Genomic DNA, 18344 nt, shown 5'->3' with positions numbered 1-18344 from the left:
CATTTATGACATACCAGATTTACCAGATTTGCAAATACAGTACCGTTTGTGATACAAAAATAGTCCAGAAAAGAGAGTATATACATTTGACGTAGAAACTGTACATTGGAGGAGGTTGGGTAGGTGGGGTGGGGGGGGGGACTGTACATTGGAGGTGGTTGGGGGGGGGGGGGGGTCACCCCTACATACGATAAAGACTTTTCCGGTCCTGTCTTTTTTGCTACAATGATGACAAAAGTGCTTGCTTTCAAAAATAATGTTTATTTAAGAAACCGGGAAACACATTTGTGTGTATATGCAGGCTATATAATGCATTATTAACAGGTGTTTCAGGTCTAAATGGCTTAGTACTGTTGACATTACACTGCTTGTAGTTATTAGTAAATCAAATAGCATTAATAATTACAGAAAATTATCACTAAAGTGCTATCTGTTGCAGCTGCACATGCAGCTGCACACTTTTCCATAAAAATAGCATATTTGTATAAGTGTGACCATTTCTCAAAAACAGAAAATCATGTATTTTTTTTAAATACAGAAAAGGATCACTAAAGTGCTATCTGTTGCAGCTGCACTGCACTGTTCTCCATAAAAATAGCATATTTGGATAAGTTTGACCATTTCTCAAAAACAGAAAATCATGTATTATTTTTAAATACAGAAAAGGATCACCAAGTTACCATTTCTCAAAAAATATAAATAAATACAGAAAATAAGCACTAGTTCACTCAGTGGAAATTTCTAGCTCAATGCGAGGTCTGCTGCTGCCGGCTAATAATACGGTCAATACGTGGGGAGATCTTTGACAAGGCAACACGCATGTCATCCTCAAGGCTCAACTTGGCCCTATATTTTGTTTTCAGAGCCGTCATGGATGAAAAGCCAGCTTCACACAGATATGTGGTGCTGAATGGTATCAACACCTTAACTGCTGCATCATGAGATACCCGACTTTCCAGTTGGTGTAGTCCACGACGCTGTTGTCGATCCAGTGCCACTCACCTGAAATAAGGAGAATCGGGATGAGATAATACTAATGCATGAAAAAACAGGTTTCAAGAGACTAAATTAAGTTTCGCATAGCGAAAGCTGGTAAGTAGCCACACACTATACCGAGCGACTGAACACTCGTTTCTCAAAGCCTTCCGTCACTTCTAGAATGGACTACAAGTAGGGCTGGGCGATATGACGATATTATATAAATATCGGGTACAGTTCATTAACGATACTTTTTCAACGTATCGTGGATATCGTGATGTTTTGCCCAAGAGGATTGTGTCGCGTCAATCTGTCCACACGTTACTCGTTCATATCTCAGCCTGTGCTGAGATATGCCCATTCCGCGGTCTGTTAATAAAGTTTTCAATCAGACAGATGTATGGAAAGGCTTTTATTATAACATTCGTTGTAGTAAAATCATTATGCCTCATTTAGTCAAGCACTGGTCTCCTACTCGACGGCCGCGGGGAGCTAACGTTAGTAGCTTTGTTGATGTTTAGCACACGGGACATTCAGGAAGTCAAACGCTTGCCGATTGGTGCTAAGAACAGCAGGGCGGGTGCAAGCGGTGTGACGTCATTGGCAGACTCGACTGTCAATCAAAATGATTATGTTTCCGTCAGAATGAATGAATGAAAACTGTATTAAAAGGTTGCAGAATGGGTACAATACAGTACAGGAGGATGAAGACCAGAAAAAGACTTTCGGCTTTTTTACATAAGGGTCCTCCATTTTCAATTCATCAAAACATTTAGAGACATACATATATACAGTAGTTTCATAAAAATGCTAAAATGCTATTTATTGATTGATTGATTGATTTAAAACTTTAACATATTGCAGAATGGGTACAGTACAGCTCAATACATACAATTGTTAAGGGGATGCAGACCAGAGAAAGACTTTAGTCTTGTTTACATCAGGGTCCCCCATTTTCAATTCATCATATTTCATATCTAAATCATATAATATCTCATATGCAATATATAATCTAATAATCTAAATCTAATATAAAAATGCTAAATGCATGGGTATTTTATTTTGTCTTTAATGTTAGCTTGCAAACTCAAATACTGTCTTGGTAAGCCTCATAATGAATTGTTTGGGGTAAAAAAGAAAAACATCGTGATGTGTATCGTGTATCGCCGAAAGGTCAGAAAATATCGTGATATCATATTTAGGCCATATCGCCCAGCCCTAACTACAAGTGTTTTGTTGATTTACATCCACATCACTATTCATTCATCCTTATGCTGTTACTGCCGTCGGATTAGACTTTATTTGATTGGAAGAAGATCCCTCTGGAAAGAGTCGGGATTTGATGCAGGATATCGGCGGTATTATGCTAATTATATTTGTATTTTAACTAACCAGGTCGCAAATTAACCGCAAACAATAAAAATATTTTAGTTTGATCGCCACCGCGGTTGACCGCAGGCACTCGCCCACTATGGATCAGCCCACGCAAAATTTGTGTGTGTGTGTGAGAGAGACAGAATGAGGGGGAGAGAGAGGGGGAAGAGAGAGAGGGAGAGAGAAAGGGAAGGAGAGAGAGGGAGAGAGAAGGAGAGAGAAAGGGAAGGAGATAGAGGGAGAGAGAAAGAGGAGAGAGAGGGGGGAGAGAGATGGAGAGGGAGAGACACAGTGGGGGAGAGATAGAATCTGACAAGACAGAGAAATACACTTATTTGTTTGAACTGTATTATCCCTCGCCTGTTACACTTTGTGCATGTGTGAGAGAGAGAGAGAGAGAGAGTGTGTGAGATGGAGAGAGTGTGAGAGAGATATGGAGAGTGTTCATTCAGAGAGTGTTTGAATGAAGTACATTTGCTGAAATACAGTTGTTCTTAATTTTCACAGTTGTTCTTCATTTTCTCACTTGCTATGTGAGAATGTTAGTTATTATGTTCTCAATTCCCCTTGCATTGTTTGAGAATTGTGTGGAAGAGTTTGCTAGTTCTAGTACCCCTTTCGTACAAGTTAACAATAAATAATGGTATTAGGAATAACCACTGGGTTAGTATATTAGGACAAGTGCATGACAGTAAGGTTAGTTAGGGTTAGATATATTTATTAATTGTATTTCAGATATTGGTTGAAGAAGTGTGTCTTTAGTCGACAGCAAAAGATTGGATGAGTTTCGGCTGTCCTAACTGTGGTGGGAAGTTCGTTCTACCATTATGGGGCAAGGACTGAGAATAGGCGGCTTCTCTTTGATGACCCTCCCGGAGCTTGGATAGGAGTAGGTCTGAGGCAGCTGGAAGATGCAGAGCGTATAGGGGTCTTGAGGGTGTGTAGTTAGAGACCATTGACCGGAGGTAGGCGGGAGCGGTTCCCTTTGCCACACGATATGCCTGGTCGAGGGCCTTGAAGCGGATTCGTGCGGCAATGGGGAGCCAGTGCAGGTCCCTAAGAAGTGGGGTGACATGGGCCGACTTCGGTAGGTTTGAGATCAGGCGGGAAACTGCGTACTGAATGAGCATGTAACCAACAAGCATCTGTACGGGGGACTACCAAGGCTGAGCGACAAGGTGGCATCCAGGAGGATGAAACTTGCAGGTCACTGCCACCGACACCACGTACTTCCGACTAGCAAGCTAGTGCTCTGGGAGTCAACACACGGGCGACGACCAAGAGGATGTCCCACGCCGACATATGTAGACATACTGAGGAAGGACGCAGGTGTGGAGAGCCCTACGCAACTGGTCGGATGTATGGAGGATCGGGATGATTGGAATCTCCACTGGCGAACCCGTCTGAGGACGGCCAAATTAATGAATGACTACTGGTTTATTGAAGGTTCCCAACCACAGCCAAAAGAAAATCAAGGAGGCAGCCTTTGCGAATGATGCACCAAAGCCATGGAACACCCTATGGACATTAGGCTAGATCACTAAATATTTTCAAAAGTAAGCTAAATACGTACCTCGTTCACCGTAGCCTTTTAATACACTCTGCTACTTATACTCATTACATGCACAGTGATTATTGTACTGGAAAATTGAGCGATTTTATTGCACTGCACTATTGCACTATTTTATGCTAATTGCATGCTAATATTATGCCTATGTCTATTTTATGTCCATTATGTCTACATTACTGCTGTGAAGGTGCTATGCAAATTAAGTTATTATTATTATTATTATTATTATTATTATTATTATCATATAGAGATATTCAGACCTGGTGACCTCTTGCAGAGAGAGTAGTGGCTGTTGCTGCATGCTGCCGTCTTCCACGTTCGGTCCACGTCCATGTAGACAGGGCTCTACGCTAACCTTTTTCATTAGGGGCACAGGTGCTCCTAAATGAAAAAATTTAGGAGCACACAAAGAAATTTAGGAGCACAGTGAATTTTTTTCTAGTAACTGAGTTTATTAACAAACTCACATTTTTTTAAACAAAAATAAATGTACATGTATAGTAGTACTCTGTATGTGCATGTTCAAATGGGAACGGAACTGTGCAATAGCACCAAAGTCACTGGCCCACACTGTGTGTGCTAAACAAACTCACATTTTTTAAACAAAAATAAATGTACATGTATAGTAGTACTCTGTATGTGCATGTTCAAATGGGAACGGAACTGTGCAATAGCACCAAAGTCACTGGCCCACACTGTGTGTGTGTGCTAAACAAACTCACAAGGATGGTCTCTCCTTTCTCAATATGTACAAATCTCTACACTGGATGACTGGATGTGCCGCCGCGAGACGTTGTGTTTTACTACCGAATCTCTTCAGGTGCGGGTTTCCCGACACAAAGGGCGTATTGCCTGCCTGTTTCTGCAATATTTACAAAACATGACATTGTTTTCCAACTCTAGCCATGGGAAAATGTTTAGCCAATTCACGTTAAATTTGTATGTCTTCCCTCCGGCTCCAGTGGGTGTAGCATCGTTAGCTAAAGTGGGTACATTGGGTGTAGCTTCGTTAGCTACAGTGGGTACATTGGGTGTAGCTTCATTAGCTAGTTAGCTACAGTGGGTACATTGGGTGCTACAGTGGGGGTAGTAGTGGGTGTAGCCTCGCTAGCATGCTGGCTAGCGTCAGTATCTTGGTTAACTATCACCTCTGTAACATGAGCTGCCTCGCCTGACTTCTCATTCTCCGGTATCTTTCGCGCAAAATAAAAATGAATGGGCAATACATGGCTGTATTGTCTGACTCAGACACTGACGCTCATAGATATATCTATGCTGACGCTAAAAATTACTTTCAGTTTCCAGTCGCGTGACCACAGGAAACTCTACTGTGATTGGAACGTTTATGCGGCTGTGAACTGTGGGACTTGTAGTTTTTTAACGATTCTCGCAGCGGAGAAAAAAAAGGACGAATGAGGCTGTACTCTGCACTCGCCGGCCCCACTCGCACGCCGTGCGAGTACTTGATTTTGCAGGTTCGCACACACATATTTTTAGGGGCATATGCGAGCAATTTGCTCGCACTGTAGAGCCCTGACACAGGCGTCGTTCATTGTAGGCTCGTTTCTCCCCCATTTGGTGTAGCATGTCCTTCATGCTCTGTAAATAACTATGTACAGATACCGAGATGTCACACCATGTTACCTGTACCTGTTTATTGCACTATGTTTTTTTTTTTATTGGATTCTATTATATGTTGTACCACTGTATTGCACATCGTTGCGGGCAAGACCACCCGCATTTCATTGTATACCTGTATGCCGTGACAATTAAAACTCTTGACTTGACTTGACTAGGAAAGAGGCCAGTTGTCCACCCACTTGAACCGGCCGCCAGTCTGAGAAAAGAGAAGTCACAAGAGAGAACAAGATCCTCTGTGAACAAACAACTGTCTGACCCAGTGTCCTTGACCCTTTCACTGTGACAATACAGAAGGTTAGCCCTTTACTATCACACAACCGACGGCGATGCTCCATCATTAGCTCCACGGATGCAGAGCTAATGATGGAGCATCGCCGTCGGTTGCGTGATAGTAAAGGGTTAACCTTCTGTCGTGTGGCAGTGAAAGGGTTAACACATTGGTTGCCAGCCGGATATGACAATTTATCGCTTGGATGCCACCACGTTAATCAATGGGAGGACGAGCACATTTGCGAATGCATAAACTATATCTTAAATTATGGCTATGTGTCTAATACACCCGTCGCTTATCAATGACTTGCTTGCAGTCAAAGATGTACAAAACGGATTGTTTTTTCATCAGTACATTTCCGTTTTATACCGTTTTGAATACGAGTATAGTTTCGGAGAGTTCTAGTAATTTCAGAGAAATTCCACGAAAATAGCCATTTACTGGAATACACAAAACACATTGTCATTTTCCGGCTGATTTATGAATAGTTTTCAAATAAACTATAGATTATCGAGAGTATTTGTGTTCTTATGCACGATACAAAAGCGGGCTGAAAAATAATTTATTCGTGCCACGCTCAGCGCCTAACGCCACACACAGAGATAATAATAATAATTTATGGATAATAACTTATGGATCTGCAGGGTAATGAAGGCTTGTATTATCGGGTTCAGGATATTGGCCAGATATGCGTCGTCTGCTTGGCACTGCCTCCTGGCCTCGTCCCACTTCATCTTCTGGGCCACCAGTTTGAAGGAGTCATTGCCCAGCTTGTAGAAAGTACTAGGTGACACGGTTGTGGCGGGGACCACTATCTGAGAATCTGACACAATATGAAACAGTAGTTGTCTTTCAGAAACAAAAGTATGACAGTGTGTGAATGTACCTTGAAATGGATTTAAAAAGCTAGATACATACACCCTTTCACTACCACACTACCAACGGGTTAACCCTTTCACTGCGACAATACAGAAAATATCACAACTTCATTGTACATGAGAATAATATAGTCCCCTTCGGATGTATATATATTTTATTATCTCGTTTTCTTACAAAGTACTGTATATCTTTATGTCATAAACTGCATCTTTAGTACTTGTGTGAATTTAGCCGTACTGTATTGTACCCATTCTGCAATCTGTTAATAACGTTTTCAATCAATCACATCATGGGGGGAAATTAGCTAAGGTTTGATTTGTTTATTTAAGATTGCAGAATAAATACAGTAAAAACAACTGCTAATTGGGGTTGCATAACAGAGAGATAGAAAGTCTTGTTTACATCAGGTCCCCATTTTCAATTCATCATGACATACACGACATACAGATATACAGTACTGTTACATCCAGACATTTACTGTAGTTAGAGTATGGATAAATAGCTAACGTTAAATTAGGCTATCGATATACTAACGTTAGGTAACGTTAGCTAGCTAGCAAGCTATGAACAACCAGTACAGCTAACATGAACGTGTTTACCTACTCTACTTTCGTTAACGTTAGCTGACGTTATGAAAGCTATGATCTGTAATGTCAACTGGATAACGTTAGCTATTTATTCATCTATGCTAATATTGTCAGCTTATTTACTCACCCATTTTGATGTGTGTTTCTCCCGATCATTCAATACATTGTTGACGGTAGAACAATGTAGTTTGAGAAGCCGTGAGTCCGTGACCACTTCCGGTAAAACGATAGCAATTTATCCGGCAACTTATCTAATTTAACAGAAATCAAAATCTTTCTTCACATCTAGATTTGTAAATTCCACATAACCTTAGATGTTGTTCTTTAATGTGTCACAGCAGCACAAACATTCCCCACATTTAACATTCACAAACACTAAAACTACGATACCCAGAGCTCATCGCGCAAACTCGAAGCGAACATACGTCATCTCTCCTCGCCACGTCCTTTTACAATTCCTCATCGGCAACTTATCTAATTTAAAAGAAAATTAAAACATCTTTTCAAAATCTTTCTTCACATCTAGATTTGTAAATTCCACATAACCTTAGATGTTGTTCTTTAATGTGTCACAGCAGCACAAACATTCCCCACATTTAACATTCACAAACACTAAAACTACGATACCCAGAGCTCATCGCGCAAACCCGAAGCGAACACACGTCATCTCTCCTCGCCACGTCCTTTTACGATTCCTCATCGGCAACTTATCTAATTTAAAAGAAAATTAAAACATCTTTTCAAAATCTTTCTTCACATCTAGATTTGTAAATTCCACATAACCTTAGATGTTGTTCTTTAATGTGTCACAGCAGCACAAACATTCCCCACATTTAACATTCACAAACACTAAAACTACGATACCCAGAGCTCATCGCGCAAACCCGAAGCGAACACACGTCATCTCTCCTCGCCACGTCCTTTTACGATTCCTCATCGGCAACTTATCTAATTTAAAAGAAAATTAAAACATCTTTTCAAAATCTTTCTTCACATCTAGATTTGTAAATTCCATATAACCTTAGATGTTGTTCTTTAAACATTACGTAGGCCCCTTACCCGCTCGCGAATTGAACACCACCCCATACGTTAGGCTAAAACCAAAGATTTTCGTCCATCAGCCCGTTTTAAACAGCGTAAATACGACATTTCTCTCCGTTTTAAAGCAATCAACTTATATACGCCAACTCCCGCACACCTTAGCTAGTATCCCTCCGTTTTGAACAACAATCCGACGGTCGCAACATATTTTAAAACACATAATTTGTTGAGCTGGGGACTATAAACAGAACCGTGCACGGAAAGGGCTGTAGCGTATTTCTGTATGCCTAGCCCTGCCCCCCAGACTTCAGAATGACCCAATCAAATGTGCCCTATCATTGAAATGCAAATACCAGCAGCTACGTCATGTACCACGCCCCTAGACGTCCGCCCCCAGACGTTGCTACTCATCCCAGCTAGTTCATTCGCAGGTTGCAAATGAACTAGCTGGGTACCCAACTAGTTCATTCGCAGGTTGCGAATGAACTAGCTGGGTACCCAACTAGCTCATTCGCAAAATGATCCTTGCGAATGAACTAGCTGGGTACCCAGCTAGCTAGGTCATCTTTGCGAATGAACTAGTTGGGTACCCAGCTAGCTAGGTCATCTTTGCGAATGAACTAGTTGGGTACCCAGCTAGTTCATTCGCAAAATGGTCCTTGCGAATGAACTAGCTGGGTACCCAGCTAGCTAGGTCATCTTTGCGAATGAACTAGTTGGGTACCCAGCTAGCTAGGTCATCTTTGCGAATGAACTAGTTGGGTACCCAGCTAGTTCATTCGCAAAATGGTCCTTGCGAATGAACTAGCTGGGTACCCAGCTAGCTAGGTCATCTTTGCGAATGAACTAGTTGGGTACCCAGCTAGTTCATTCGCAAAATGGTCCTTGCGAATGAGCTAGCTGGGTACCCAGCTAGCTAATGTGTCAGCTAGCTGGGTACCCAGCTAGCTCATTCGCAAGTACCATTTTGCGAATGAGCTAGCTACTAGCTGAGGCAAAATTTGGTGTAAAGCCTATGGGACAAAGCCGGCTAGTTAACTAGCTAAGACACGTGCTACCTAGCTAGCTGGGTACCCAGCTAGCTGACACATTTGCAACCTAGGTAGTGAGCTAGCTCATTCGCAAATGTGTCTTTGCGAATGAACTAGCTGGGTACCCAGCTAGCTAGGTAATCTTTGCGAATGAGCTAGTTGGGTACCTAGCTAGTTCATTCGCAAAATTGTTCCTGTGAATGAGCTAGCTAGGTACCCAGCTAGTTCATTCGCAAAGACACATTAGCTAGCTGGGTACCCAGCTAGCTAGGTCATCTTTGCGAATGAGCTAGTTGGGTACCTAGCTAGTTCATTCGCAAAATTGTTCCTGTGAATGAGCTAGCTAGGTACCCAGCTAGTTCATTCGCAAAGACACATTAGCTAGCTGGGTACCCAGCTAGCTAGGTCATCTTTGCGAATGAGCTAGTTGGGTACCCAGCTAGCTCATTCACAAAATGGTCTTTGCGAATGAGCTAGCTGGTTAACGAACTAGCTCATTCACAAATGTGTCCTTGCGAATGAGCTAGCTCGTTAACGAACTAGCTCATTCACACTCTGTTATGCCTGCCCAGCTATACTAGTATGGAGGTGAGGCCTTGCTGGCCTGGTCCTCGCCCCCAAACACCAACACCCCCCGCCCCCAAACACTCATGAATCAGCTAGCTGGTTAACCAACTAGCTCATTCACAAATGTGTCCTTGCAAATGAGCTAGCTAGCTACCCAGCTAGCTGATTCGCAAAGACAAGCTAGCTAGTTGGGTACCCAGCTAGCTAATGTGTCTTTGCGAATGAACTAGCTGGGTACCTAGCTAGCTCATTCACAAGGAGTATTTTGGGAATGAGCTAGCTAGGTACCCAGCTAGCTAATGTGTCTTTGCGAATGAACTAGCTGGGTACCTAGCTAGCTCATTCACAAGGACTATTTTGTGAATGAGCTAGCTGGGTACCCAGCTAGTTCATTTGCAAAAACACATTAGCTAGCTGGGTACCCAACTAGCTCATTCGCAAAATGGTCCTTGCGAATGAGCTAGCTAGGTACCCAGCTAGTTCATTTGCAAAAACACATTAGCTAGCTGGGTACCCAACTAGCTCATTCGCAAAATGGTCCTTGCGAATGAGCTAGCTGGGTACCCAGCTAGCTGACACATTAGCTAGCTGGGTACCCAGCTAGCTCATTCGCAAGTACCATTTTGCGAATGAGCTAGCTACTAGCTGAGGCAAAATTTGGTGTAAAGCCTATGGGACAAAGCCAGCTAGTTAACTAGCTAAGACACGTGCTACCTAGCTAGCTGGGTACCCAGCTAGCTGACACATTTGCAGCCTAGGTAGTGAGCTAGCTCATTCGCGAATGTGTCTTTGTGATTGAACTAGCTGGGTACCCAGCTAGCTAGGTCATCTTTGCGAATGAGCTAGTTGGGTACCCAGCTAGTTCATTCGCAAAATTGTCCTTGTGAATGAGCTAGCTAGGTACCCAGCTAGCTAGAAAATGGGAATAAATGTTAAAACGGCTTGCCATACCACTACCACCACCACCACCATTACTACCACCACCACCACTACCACTACCACTACCACTACTACTACTACTACTACTACTACTACTACTACTACTACTACTACTACTACTACTACTACTACTACTACTACTACTACTACTACTACTACTACTACTACTACTACTACCACTACTACTACTACCACTACCACTACTACCACCACCACTAATACCACCACCACCACCACCACTACCACCACCACCACCACCACCACCATTACTACCACCACCACCACTACCACTACCACTACCACTACTACTACTACTACTACTACTACTACTACTACTACTACTACTACTACTACTACTACTACTACTCAAGTCAAGAGTTTTAATTGTCACGCTACTACTACTACTACTACTACTACTACTACTACTACTACTACTACTACTACTACTACTACTACTACTACTACTACTACTACTACTACTACTACTACTACTACTACTACTACTACTACTACTACTACTACTGTTACAAAGGATCAGATTAAACCGAATATATATATTTATTGATTGATATATATTGCATAATATTTGTATATCGTTTGATATCCCTTGTATATTCCTTGTACATATACACGGAATATCCCTTTAGCCTAGTACAGACCATAATATTTCATTCTCCTATTGGACAGCGGTCCACAGGCGCCAAGGCCATGCCTCCAGAGTCAGGTTCAAAGCCACCGTCAAGACATGTCTGTACATGCCCGGCCTTGCCCAAGAATACGAGACAGAAATGAGGTTGGCACTAGATTGTTCGCCGTGCATATAAATATGGCGCAGGTGAATACAGAAGCACTTAGTCTTAGAGAAACTTAGTGTTGTTACCCAATAAGTTGAAGCCTCACCCACGATACTCCGTGCGGTGAAGTATGGCCTGTTTGGCCCCAAATAGAGCATTGAGACCGCGTGCGAATTAATAACTGAATTGTCAGAGTTTGGCGCTATACCGTCGAGTGCGACATATTTCTATTAAGTCAGTAATAGTCTATTTGTGTATAGTGTATCGTGCGGCTAAAGTTCTACAGTGACCAGCATCACCAACGCTTCCTCGTATCAGCTAGAGAGCTTATCCAGGCTGGGCTGCTTTCATGGCGCTTTCACCCGAGGAGCCCTAGACGAGAACCGTGTGGACATGTACACTGGATTAATCTACCCGACGACTACATAGCCCTTTGCGGCTGGATTATATTTGCTTTTGGTCCTGTGATTAATGGAGCGGAGAATCGCCGACGCCTACACGTGTGTGGGATTTACCCTGTGAGGAGCCACGTCGAGTCTGCGCCTCAGAGAGCCTGAGGCAGGCTAGCTTTCTTCCCTGTGGATCTACAGGCTACGGAGAACAGCTGTATTCGTCTGTGGATCAAGATCTTATTGCACCGTCTCCCGTACTCGGAGTCTCCTTATCATCGTTGACCCAGGCTCTACTACCGACAGATCCTCTACCCCTGCTGGCTTACAACCGGGGGGACCCTTCCAGTATCTCCCGCTATATATTACTAGTGTACCATAGATATAATTCCCTAAGATTCAGGTTGTATAATTACCTCCTGCGTAACCAGAGAATGGACATTCATTATTGATTTGCCTACGCACATTCCTTTGCCTTATAAGCGCATCCAAAGTAAAATAGAGAAGTATATTATGTACCTTTTGCTGCAATAAATACTTAATTACAACTTTGTGTGGAACCGATTCATTGTGGGAAGTGTTCATCATATTTATATATCATGTACTGTATGGCCAGTAATTAAAGTACATAAGACGGTAGTGGTTTAATGATACCATACTTATCAATACAGTCAGGGAATTGTACCCCTCAGTTACAACTACTACTACTACTACTACTACTACTACTACTACTACTACTACTACTACTACTACTACTACTACTACTACTACTACTACTACTACTACTACTACTACTACTACTACTACTACTACTACTACTACTACCACTACTACTACTACCACTACCACTACTACCACCACCACTAATACCACCACCACCACCACCACCACTACCACCACCACCACCATTACTACCACCACCACCACTACCACTACCACTACCACTACTACTACTACTACTACTACTACTACTACTACTACTACTCAAGTCAAGAGTTTTAATTGTCACGCTACTACTACTACTACTACTACTACTACTACTACTACTACTACTACTACTACTACTACTACTACTACTACTACTACTACTACTACTACTACTACTACTACTACTACTACTACCACCACCACCACTAATAATAATAATAATAATAATAATAATAATTCATGTATTTTATAAAGCGATTCTCAATGACCGAAGTCACTGACAATAGACAAAAAGAAAAACAAAGAAACAAAGAAACATAAAACCACAGGGAACAATATGAATACACAAGAACATAGAGCCACAGTAACAGACAACAAAATACAGGAGCCAGTAGGGGAGGGGAGGCAGTCGGAAGGTAAGTAAGGGAAATCGAGGGCGGGGGGGGTGGGAGGGGCAGGAGAGGAGAGAGGGTAGGGGAGGGGAAAAGGGGTGACAGGTTGGAGGAGGGTGGTTATGGGTAGGGAAGGTTAAATGCTAGGGAGAACAGGTAGGTTTTGAGACGGGATTTGAAGGTGGAGAGTGAGGGAGAGTCTCTGATGGTCTGAGGGAGGGTGTTCTAGAGTCGTGGTGCAGCACGGGAGAAGGCCCGATCACCAAAACCTTTTGAGTTTGGATGACGGGACAGTGAGGGAAGCAGTGGAAGAGGACCGGAGGGATCGGGTGGGGCGGTAAGGGAGAAGGAGGTCAGTCATGTAGGGAGGGGGGGCCAGGCTATGGAGAGCTTTGAAGGTGAGGAGTAATAATTTGAACTGTATACATTGCTTAATCGGGAGCCAGTGGAGAGAGTGGAGGACAGGAGTGATGTGGTCACGGGACCGGGTGTTCGTGCAGAGGCGAGCAGCTGAGTTCTGGACCATCTGAAGTCTACCACCACCACTACTACTACCACAACCACAATGCAAACTTTTTTTTATGGAAACTGGATTCCAGTCTGTTTCAGTGATTGCCTAAAACAGTGGTTCTTCTGACATTGTTCGCACAAGAGAGAATGTATAATAATTTGTTGAAACAGATCCACTGATAATGCCATATCTACAGTACTCCATAGCACCCTCACTCACCTGGAAAACAAGATCACATATGCCAGATTGCTGTTTGTCGAGTACAGTTTGGCATTTAATACAATAATCCCCTCCAAACTGGTCATCAAACTCACCAACCTAGGCTTCACCCCTGAGCTGTGCACCCTCATCCTGGACGTCCTTTCTGAGCGGCGACAAGTAGTGAGGATGGGCTCCATCACCTCTGCTCCTCTGACCCTGAGCACTGGAGCTCCTCATGGCTGTGTCCTGAGCCCCCTCCTGTACTCCCTGTACACTTACAACTGCGTATACTCACACCACTCTAACCTGGTGGTCAAATTCGCCAACGATACAAGTGTGGTGGGCTTGATCACCGATGGGGACGAGTCGGCTTACAGGAGGGAGGTCGACCACCTGGCACAGTGGAGCGAGTATAACAACCTCTCTCTCAACATTGCCAAGACCAAAGAGCTGGAGATGGACCTCAGGAGGAGGGAGGAAGATGGAGTTGGCCCCCATCACAATTGGAGGTGCTGCTGTGGAGAGAGTGGGCCAGTTCAGGTTCCTTGGAGTCAACAGCACTGAGAACCTGAAATGGGACACCCATGCAGATCAGGTGGTGAAGAAGGCCCAACAACGCCTCTTCCACCTGAGAAGACTCTAAATGTTTGGCATCAGGCGTAGCATCTTGCATGCATTTTACAGGGGCACCTGTAAAAATCATCAAGAACAGAATAGAACCCATAATTGAACATCAGCTCTTGGATAGCCAAATGGGTTTCCACAAAGGAAAAGGAACAAGAGATGCAATCTGCCAACTCAGAATCATTGGCAAAAAATCAATAGACCAACAGAAGAAGCTGTATATTTGCCTTTTCACGATTTCACGAAGGCATTCGACAGAGTTGAACATACAACATTGATGAGAACAATGGAAGAATTCGAAATACCAGTTTCTGACCAAAGAATAATTGCCAACTTATACTGGAGGCAGAAGGCTAATGTTAGAATAGGAAAGGAGAAATCAATAGACTTCCCTGTGGAGAAGGGTGTAAGACAAGGATGCATCTAGTCCCCTGTACTTTAATATGTACAGTGAATCACTGATGAAAAAAGGTCTGAGAGGAGGGAAAGGAGTAAAACTTGGCAAAGAGAACATCACCAACATAAGATATGCTGATGACCAGTCTTTAACTGTCAAGAAGATCTACAGGACATGATGAATAAGCTAAATGTCGAATGTAAAAACTATGGAATGTCACTAAACACAAAGAAAACTAAAGTAAAATACACCAGGAACTGTTTGTAAAATACAGGTGGATGGAGAAAAACTTTAACAAGTGAAGGAGTAGGCTACATGTACCTTGGAAGCTGGATCAGTGAATGTGGTAGAGCTAACATGGACATTAAGAGAAGAACCGGAATTGCAAAGAGCACGTTCTGCAACCATAAAGAATTATTGAGACGAAACATAAGTTGACCAGAATTTTGGAAATGTATGTTATGTCAGTCTTTTCATATAGAGCAGAGGCATGGCCGCTGAATGAAGGGGCAAAGAGGATGATAGACTCTTTTGAAATGTGGACACTGAGGAAGATGCTGAAGATAACATGGAACGATAAGATCAAGAATGAGGAGGTACTGAGAAGAGCGGGTATGCAAGGAGGACAGCTGCTGGAAAGGTTGAAAAAGAGAAAGATGGAGTTGTGCTGGCACATGCTGAGAGGATCCAGCGGGGAGATGTTCAAGAATGTGGTGATGGAGGCGGCTGGGTGGCGCAGCGGACATTGCGCTCGTCATCAACACACGAGACACCGGTATCGAATCCGGCTGTCGGCATTGAATCCGGCTTGGGCCGGCCGTCATACTAACTCAATTGGCAGAGTTAGCGGGTGGGAAGTCGATGGGTGGTAATCTGGACGTTGTAAACAGCGACTCCTACAGGTCGGTTGGGGCGCCTGCACAGCAGAGACAGGAAAATGGTGGGGGCAGTGTGAGCCTCCTACACGTTACTCCTCACCAAATGAGAGTCCGCGCTGGCAGGTGAAAAGATGCGACTGGCTGCCTACACATGTATCGGAGGGGACATGCGATGGGCTTCTATCCTCCCTACAACCGGCCAGTGGGGGGCACATGCGAGCAACGTTCAAGACAGGGTAGGGGAGAATTGGCACGGCTAAATTGGGATTGGAGAAAAAAATGAAAAGGAGGAGAAAAAGTGGATAAAAAAAAAAGAATGTCGTGATGGGGAATGTGGATGGAAAGAGAGGAAGTGGAAGACCAAGAAGAGGCTGGGTAGACGACGTCTGTGATTGGAGTGGAGTGAGAGGCGGAGTCACTGAGTTAGAGAGAAGAAGTGGGGACAGAATGGGTTGGAGAGTGATAGGCAACCTTCGGAATGAAGAAGCCACCTGCTGATGATGACCACGAGAGTGTCCTTACCGGCTGCATCACAGCTTGGTATGGTAACTGCACTGCTCACAGACGCAGAGCAATACAGAGAGTTGTTAAGACAGCTCAGAAAATCTGCGGCTGTGAGCTCCCCTGCATACAGGACTTTTACAACAGCCTGTGCATCAGCAAGGCCCGGAAGATCATAAAAGTCCCCAGCCATCCCAACAACAGCTTGTTCCAACTGCTGGCTTCTGGGTGGCGTTACCGCGCAGCCTCAGAGCCAGGTCCAGTAGGCTCAAGGACTCATACTACCATCAAGCCATCAGACTCATGAACACTATCTAGCAATTATGATTTTATTGTGTGTATTTATGTATTTTAAGTACTTTACTTTTTATATCAGCACTGTCACTTTTTCATACATCACTATTATGCTGGTTTTTATTGTGTTTTTGTGTATTGTATTGTTCTATTGTGTATTTCATGGCCATACTGTAGGTCGAGGGGGCAAGACCCAAGAATTTTGCTTTTTTTGTATGAGAATATGACAAAGATCCATGGGTCCTTGACATGAAAAAGTTTGAGAACCAATGGCCTAAAGAATGTCACAGGCCTTTATCATTTAATTATTGGATAGATACGTGATCGATATGGTAATAGGAACCGAGTGCTTTGTGATGGACAGGTCAATGCAGTAGTCTAATCACGATGTTAAAAACGGCTCACATCCTGAGGAATATTAAAGGAAAATTGAGCAGGTAATGAATCTTAGCCCGTGTCCTGCTGATTATTAGCTGCCAAACGTTCTCTCCCTCTTAATTGCAACGTGATCTCGTTGATTAAAATTTCACTAAAAAAGGCATTGGAATGGTGTGTTTTTTGGGGGGGGGGGGGCTGTAAACCCAAAGTAGCCGGCTGTACAGCTTCTCTCTCCCGGTGTCGCAAGGTCAGCTTCCTCCAGACCTCCAGGAGATAAGGGAGGATACCCCTCAGCAGGCCTTAACAGGGGTCTCGGAGGTCACGCCGATAAGCGGCACCTGCATTATCTTCCATGTTTAAATCCCCTGCCTTGTTAGCATGTTAAATGATGGATGGTGTCTCCTCCCGGTACGGAGGAACTCTTACAACGCAGGTTGTTGGAAGTCCCAGCGGCGATGGAGCCTGGTGATAGATTACTGCAGCCTTATCTTCTCCACCGAGTATTCCTGTATCATAAGAAGCCCAGGTCCAAGCAGAGAGAGGGGGGGGGTGATCCCCTTGTAATGTGGTGTAAAACAGCTTTATTATGCAAAATGTTTTTTGTTTGTTTATTTATCTTTGTCTCGTTATCAGCAATGGATTCGTATTCGGATGTTTAGCTAGTCTGGTTGTTATTGTTTACTGCACTCGCTCAGCCACCCCAGTCCCCCCGACACCCGCGCTTCGGTTGAAACGATGGATGAACTCTTAAAGGGATAGTTGAGATTTCTGTGAGATTTCAGTGAGCTTGACCCCATTGACTTTGCATTGGTTTGTGGCTAACAATCCGGAGTTAGTATGAGGACCAACATGGATTGTACTCTACCAATCAACAGCATAATTGGTAATTGGTAAGATGCAGGGCTAGGGTTCCAAAAATGGGAACTATGCCTTTCAGTGCCAGCCATTAGACGCAGCCCCCTGTAGCGAGTGCCCCCCCCCCCCCCCCGCTAGATAGATAGGGATCCGTCACCTTGTTTGTAGAGCTATAACTATATTCTATATTATAGCTATGGATACAATACTATGGCCCATTTGACATCACCTATCTATCGTTCAATATGTGAAAAAGAATAAATGTTTCCATCCATACGTTCCATGTTATACCGTGGTGAATATAAGTATGGTTTTAGAGCGGTCT

The 18344-nt window shown here is 43.5% G+C and overlaps 2 protein-coding genes across 5 annotated transcripts in view; one reads left to right on the top strand and one right to left on the bottom strand.

Moving 5' to 3' along the window:
• Nucleotides 1-675: 675 nt before the first annotated feature.
• Nucleotides 676-7526, bottom strand: LOC311247859 (macrophage mannose receptor 1-like). Of its 4 annotated transcripts, none has more exons than XR_014620887.1 (5): nucleotides 7428-7526; nucleotides 6465-6657; nucleotides 5676-5759; nucleotides 4183-4303; nucleotides 676-1002 (listed from the first exon to the last, which is right to left on the bottom strand). XR_014620887.1 is itself a non-coding variant. In XM_084338847.1 (4 exons), the coding sequence occupies exons 1-4, from the start codon at nucleotides 7429-7431 to the stop codon at nucleotides 999-1001; spliced, it is 285 nt and encodes a 94-aa protein (XP_084194973.1). In that variant the 5' UTR covers nucleotides 7432-7526; the 3' UTR covers nucleotides 676-998. The 4 variants fall into 4 exon arrangements, 1 of the variants encoding a protein (XP_084194973.1); XR_014620888.1 differs by having other exon boundaries at nucleotides 4191-4303; XR_014620889.1 differs by having other exon boundaries at nucleotides 4183-4277.
• Nucleotides 7527-14278: 6752 nt separating this feature from the next.
• Nucleotides 14279-18344, top strand: part of LOC311247858 (uncharacterized protein) — a gene marked incomplete at its 5' end in the record, with an annotated part of 47014 nt that continues 42948 nt past the window's right edge. The window contains one exon of the mRNA XM_084338846.1: nucleotides 14279-14578. Within this exon, the coding sequence (XP_084194972.1) occupies nucleotides 14279-14578 (300 nt within the window). The remainder of the gene's footprint in view (nucleotides 14579-18344) is intronic.

The sequence above is a fragment of the Notolepis coatsorum genome (genome assembly GCF_963971535.1).
Source record: "Notolepis coatsorum genome assembly, contig: SCAFFOLD_536, whole genome shotgun sequence".
In the NCBI taxonomy this organism is placed as follows: domain Eukaryota; kingdom Metazoa; phylum Chordata; class Actinopteri; order Aulopiformes; family Paralepididae; genus Notolepis; species Notolepis coatsorum.
Note: the sequence above shows the minus strand (reverse complement) of the source record. Positions and strands in the feature narration are given on the sequence as shown.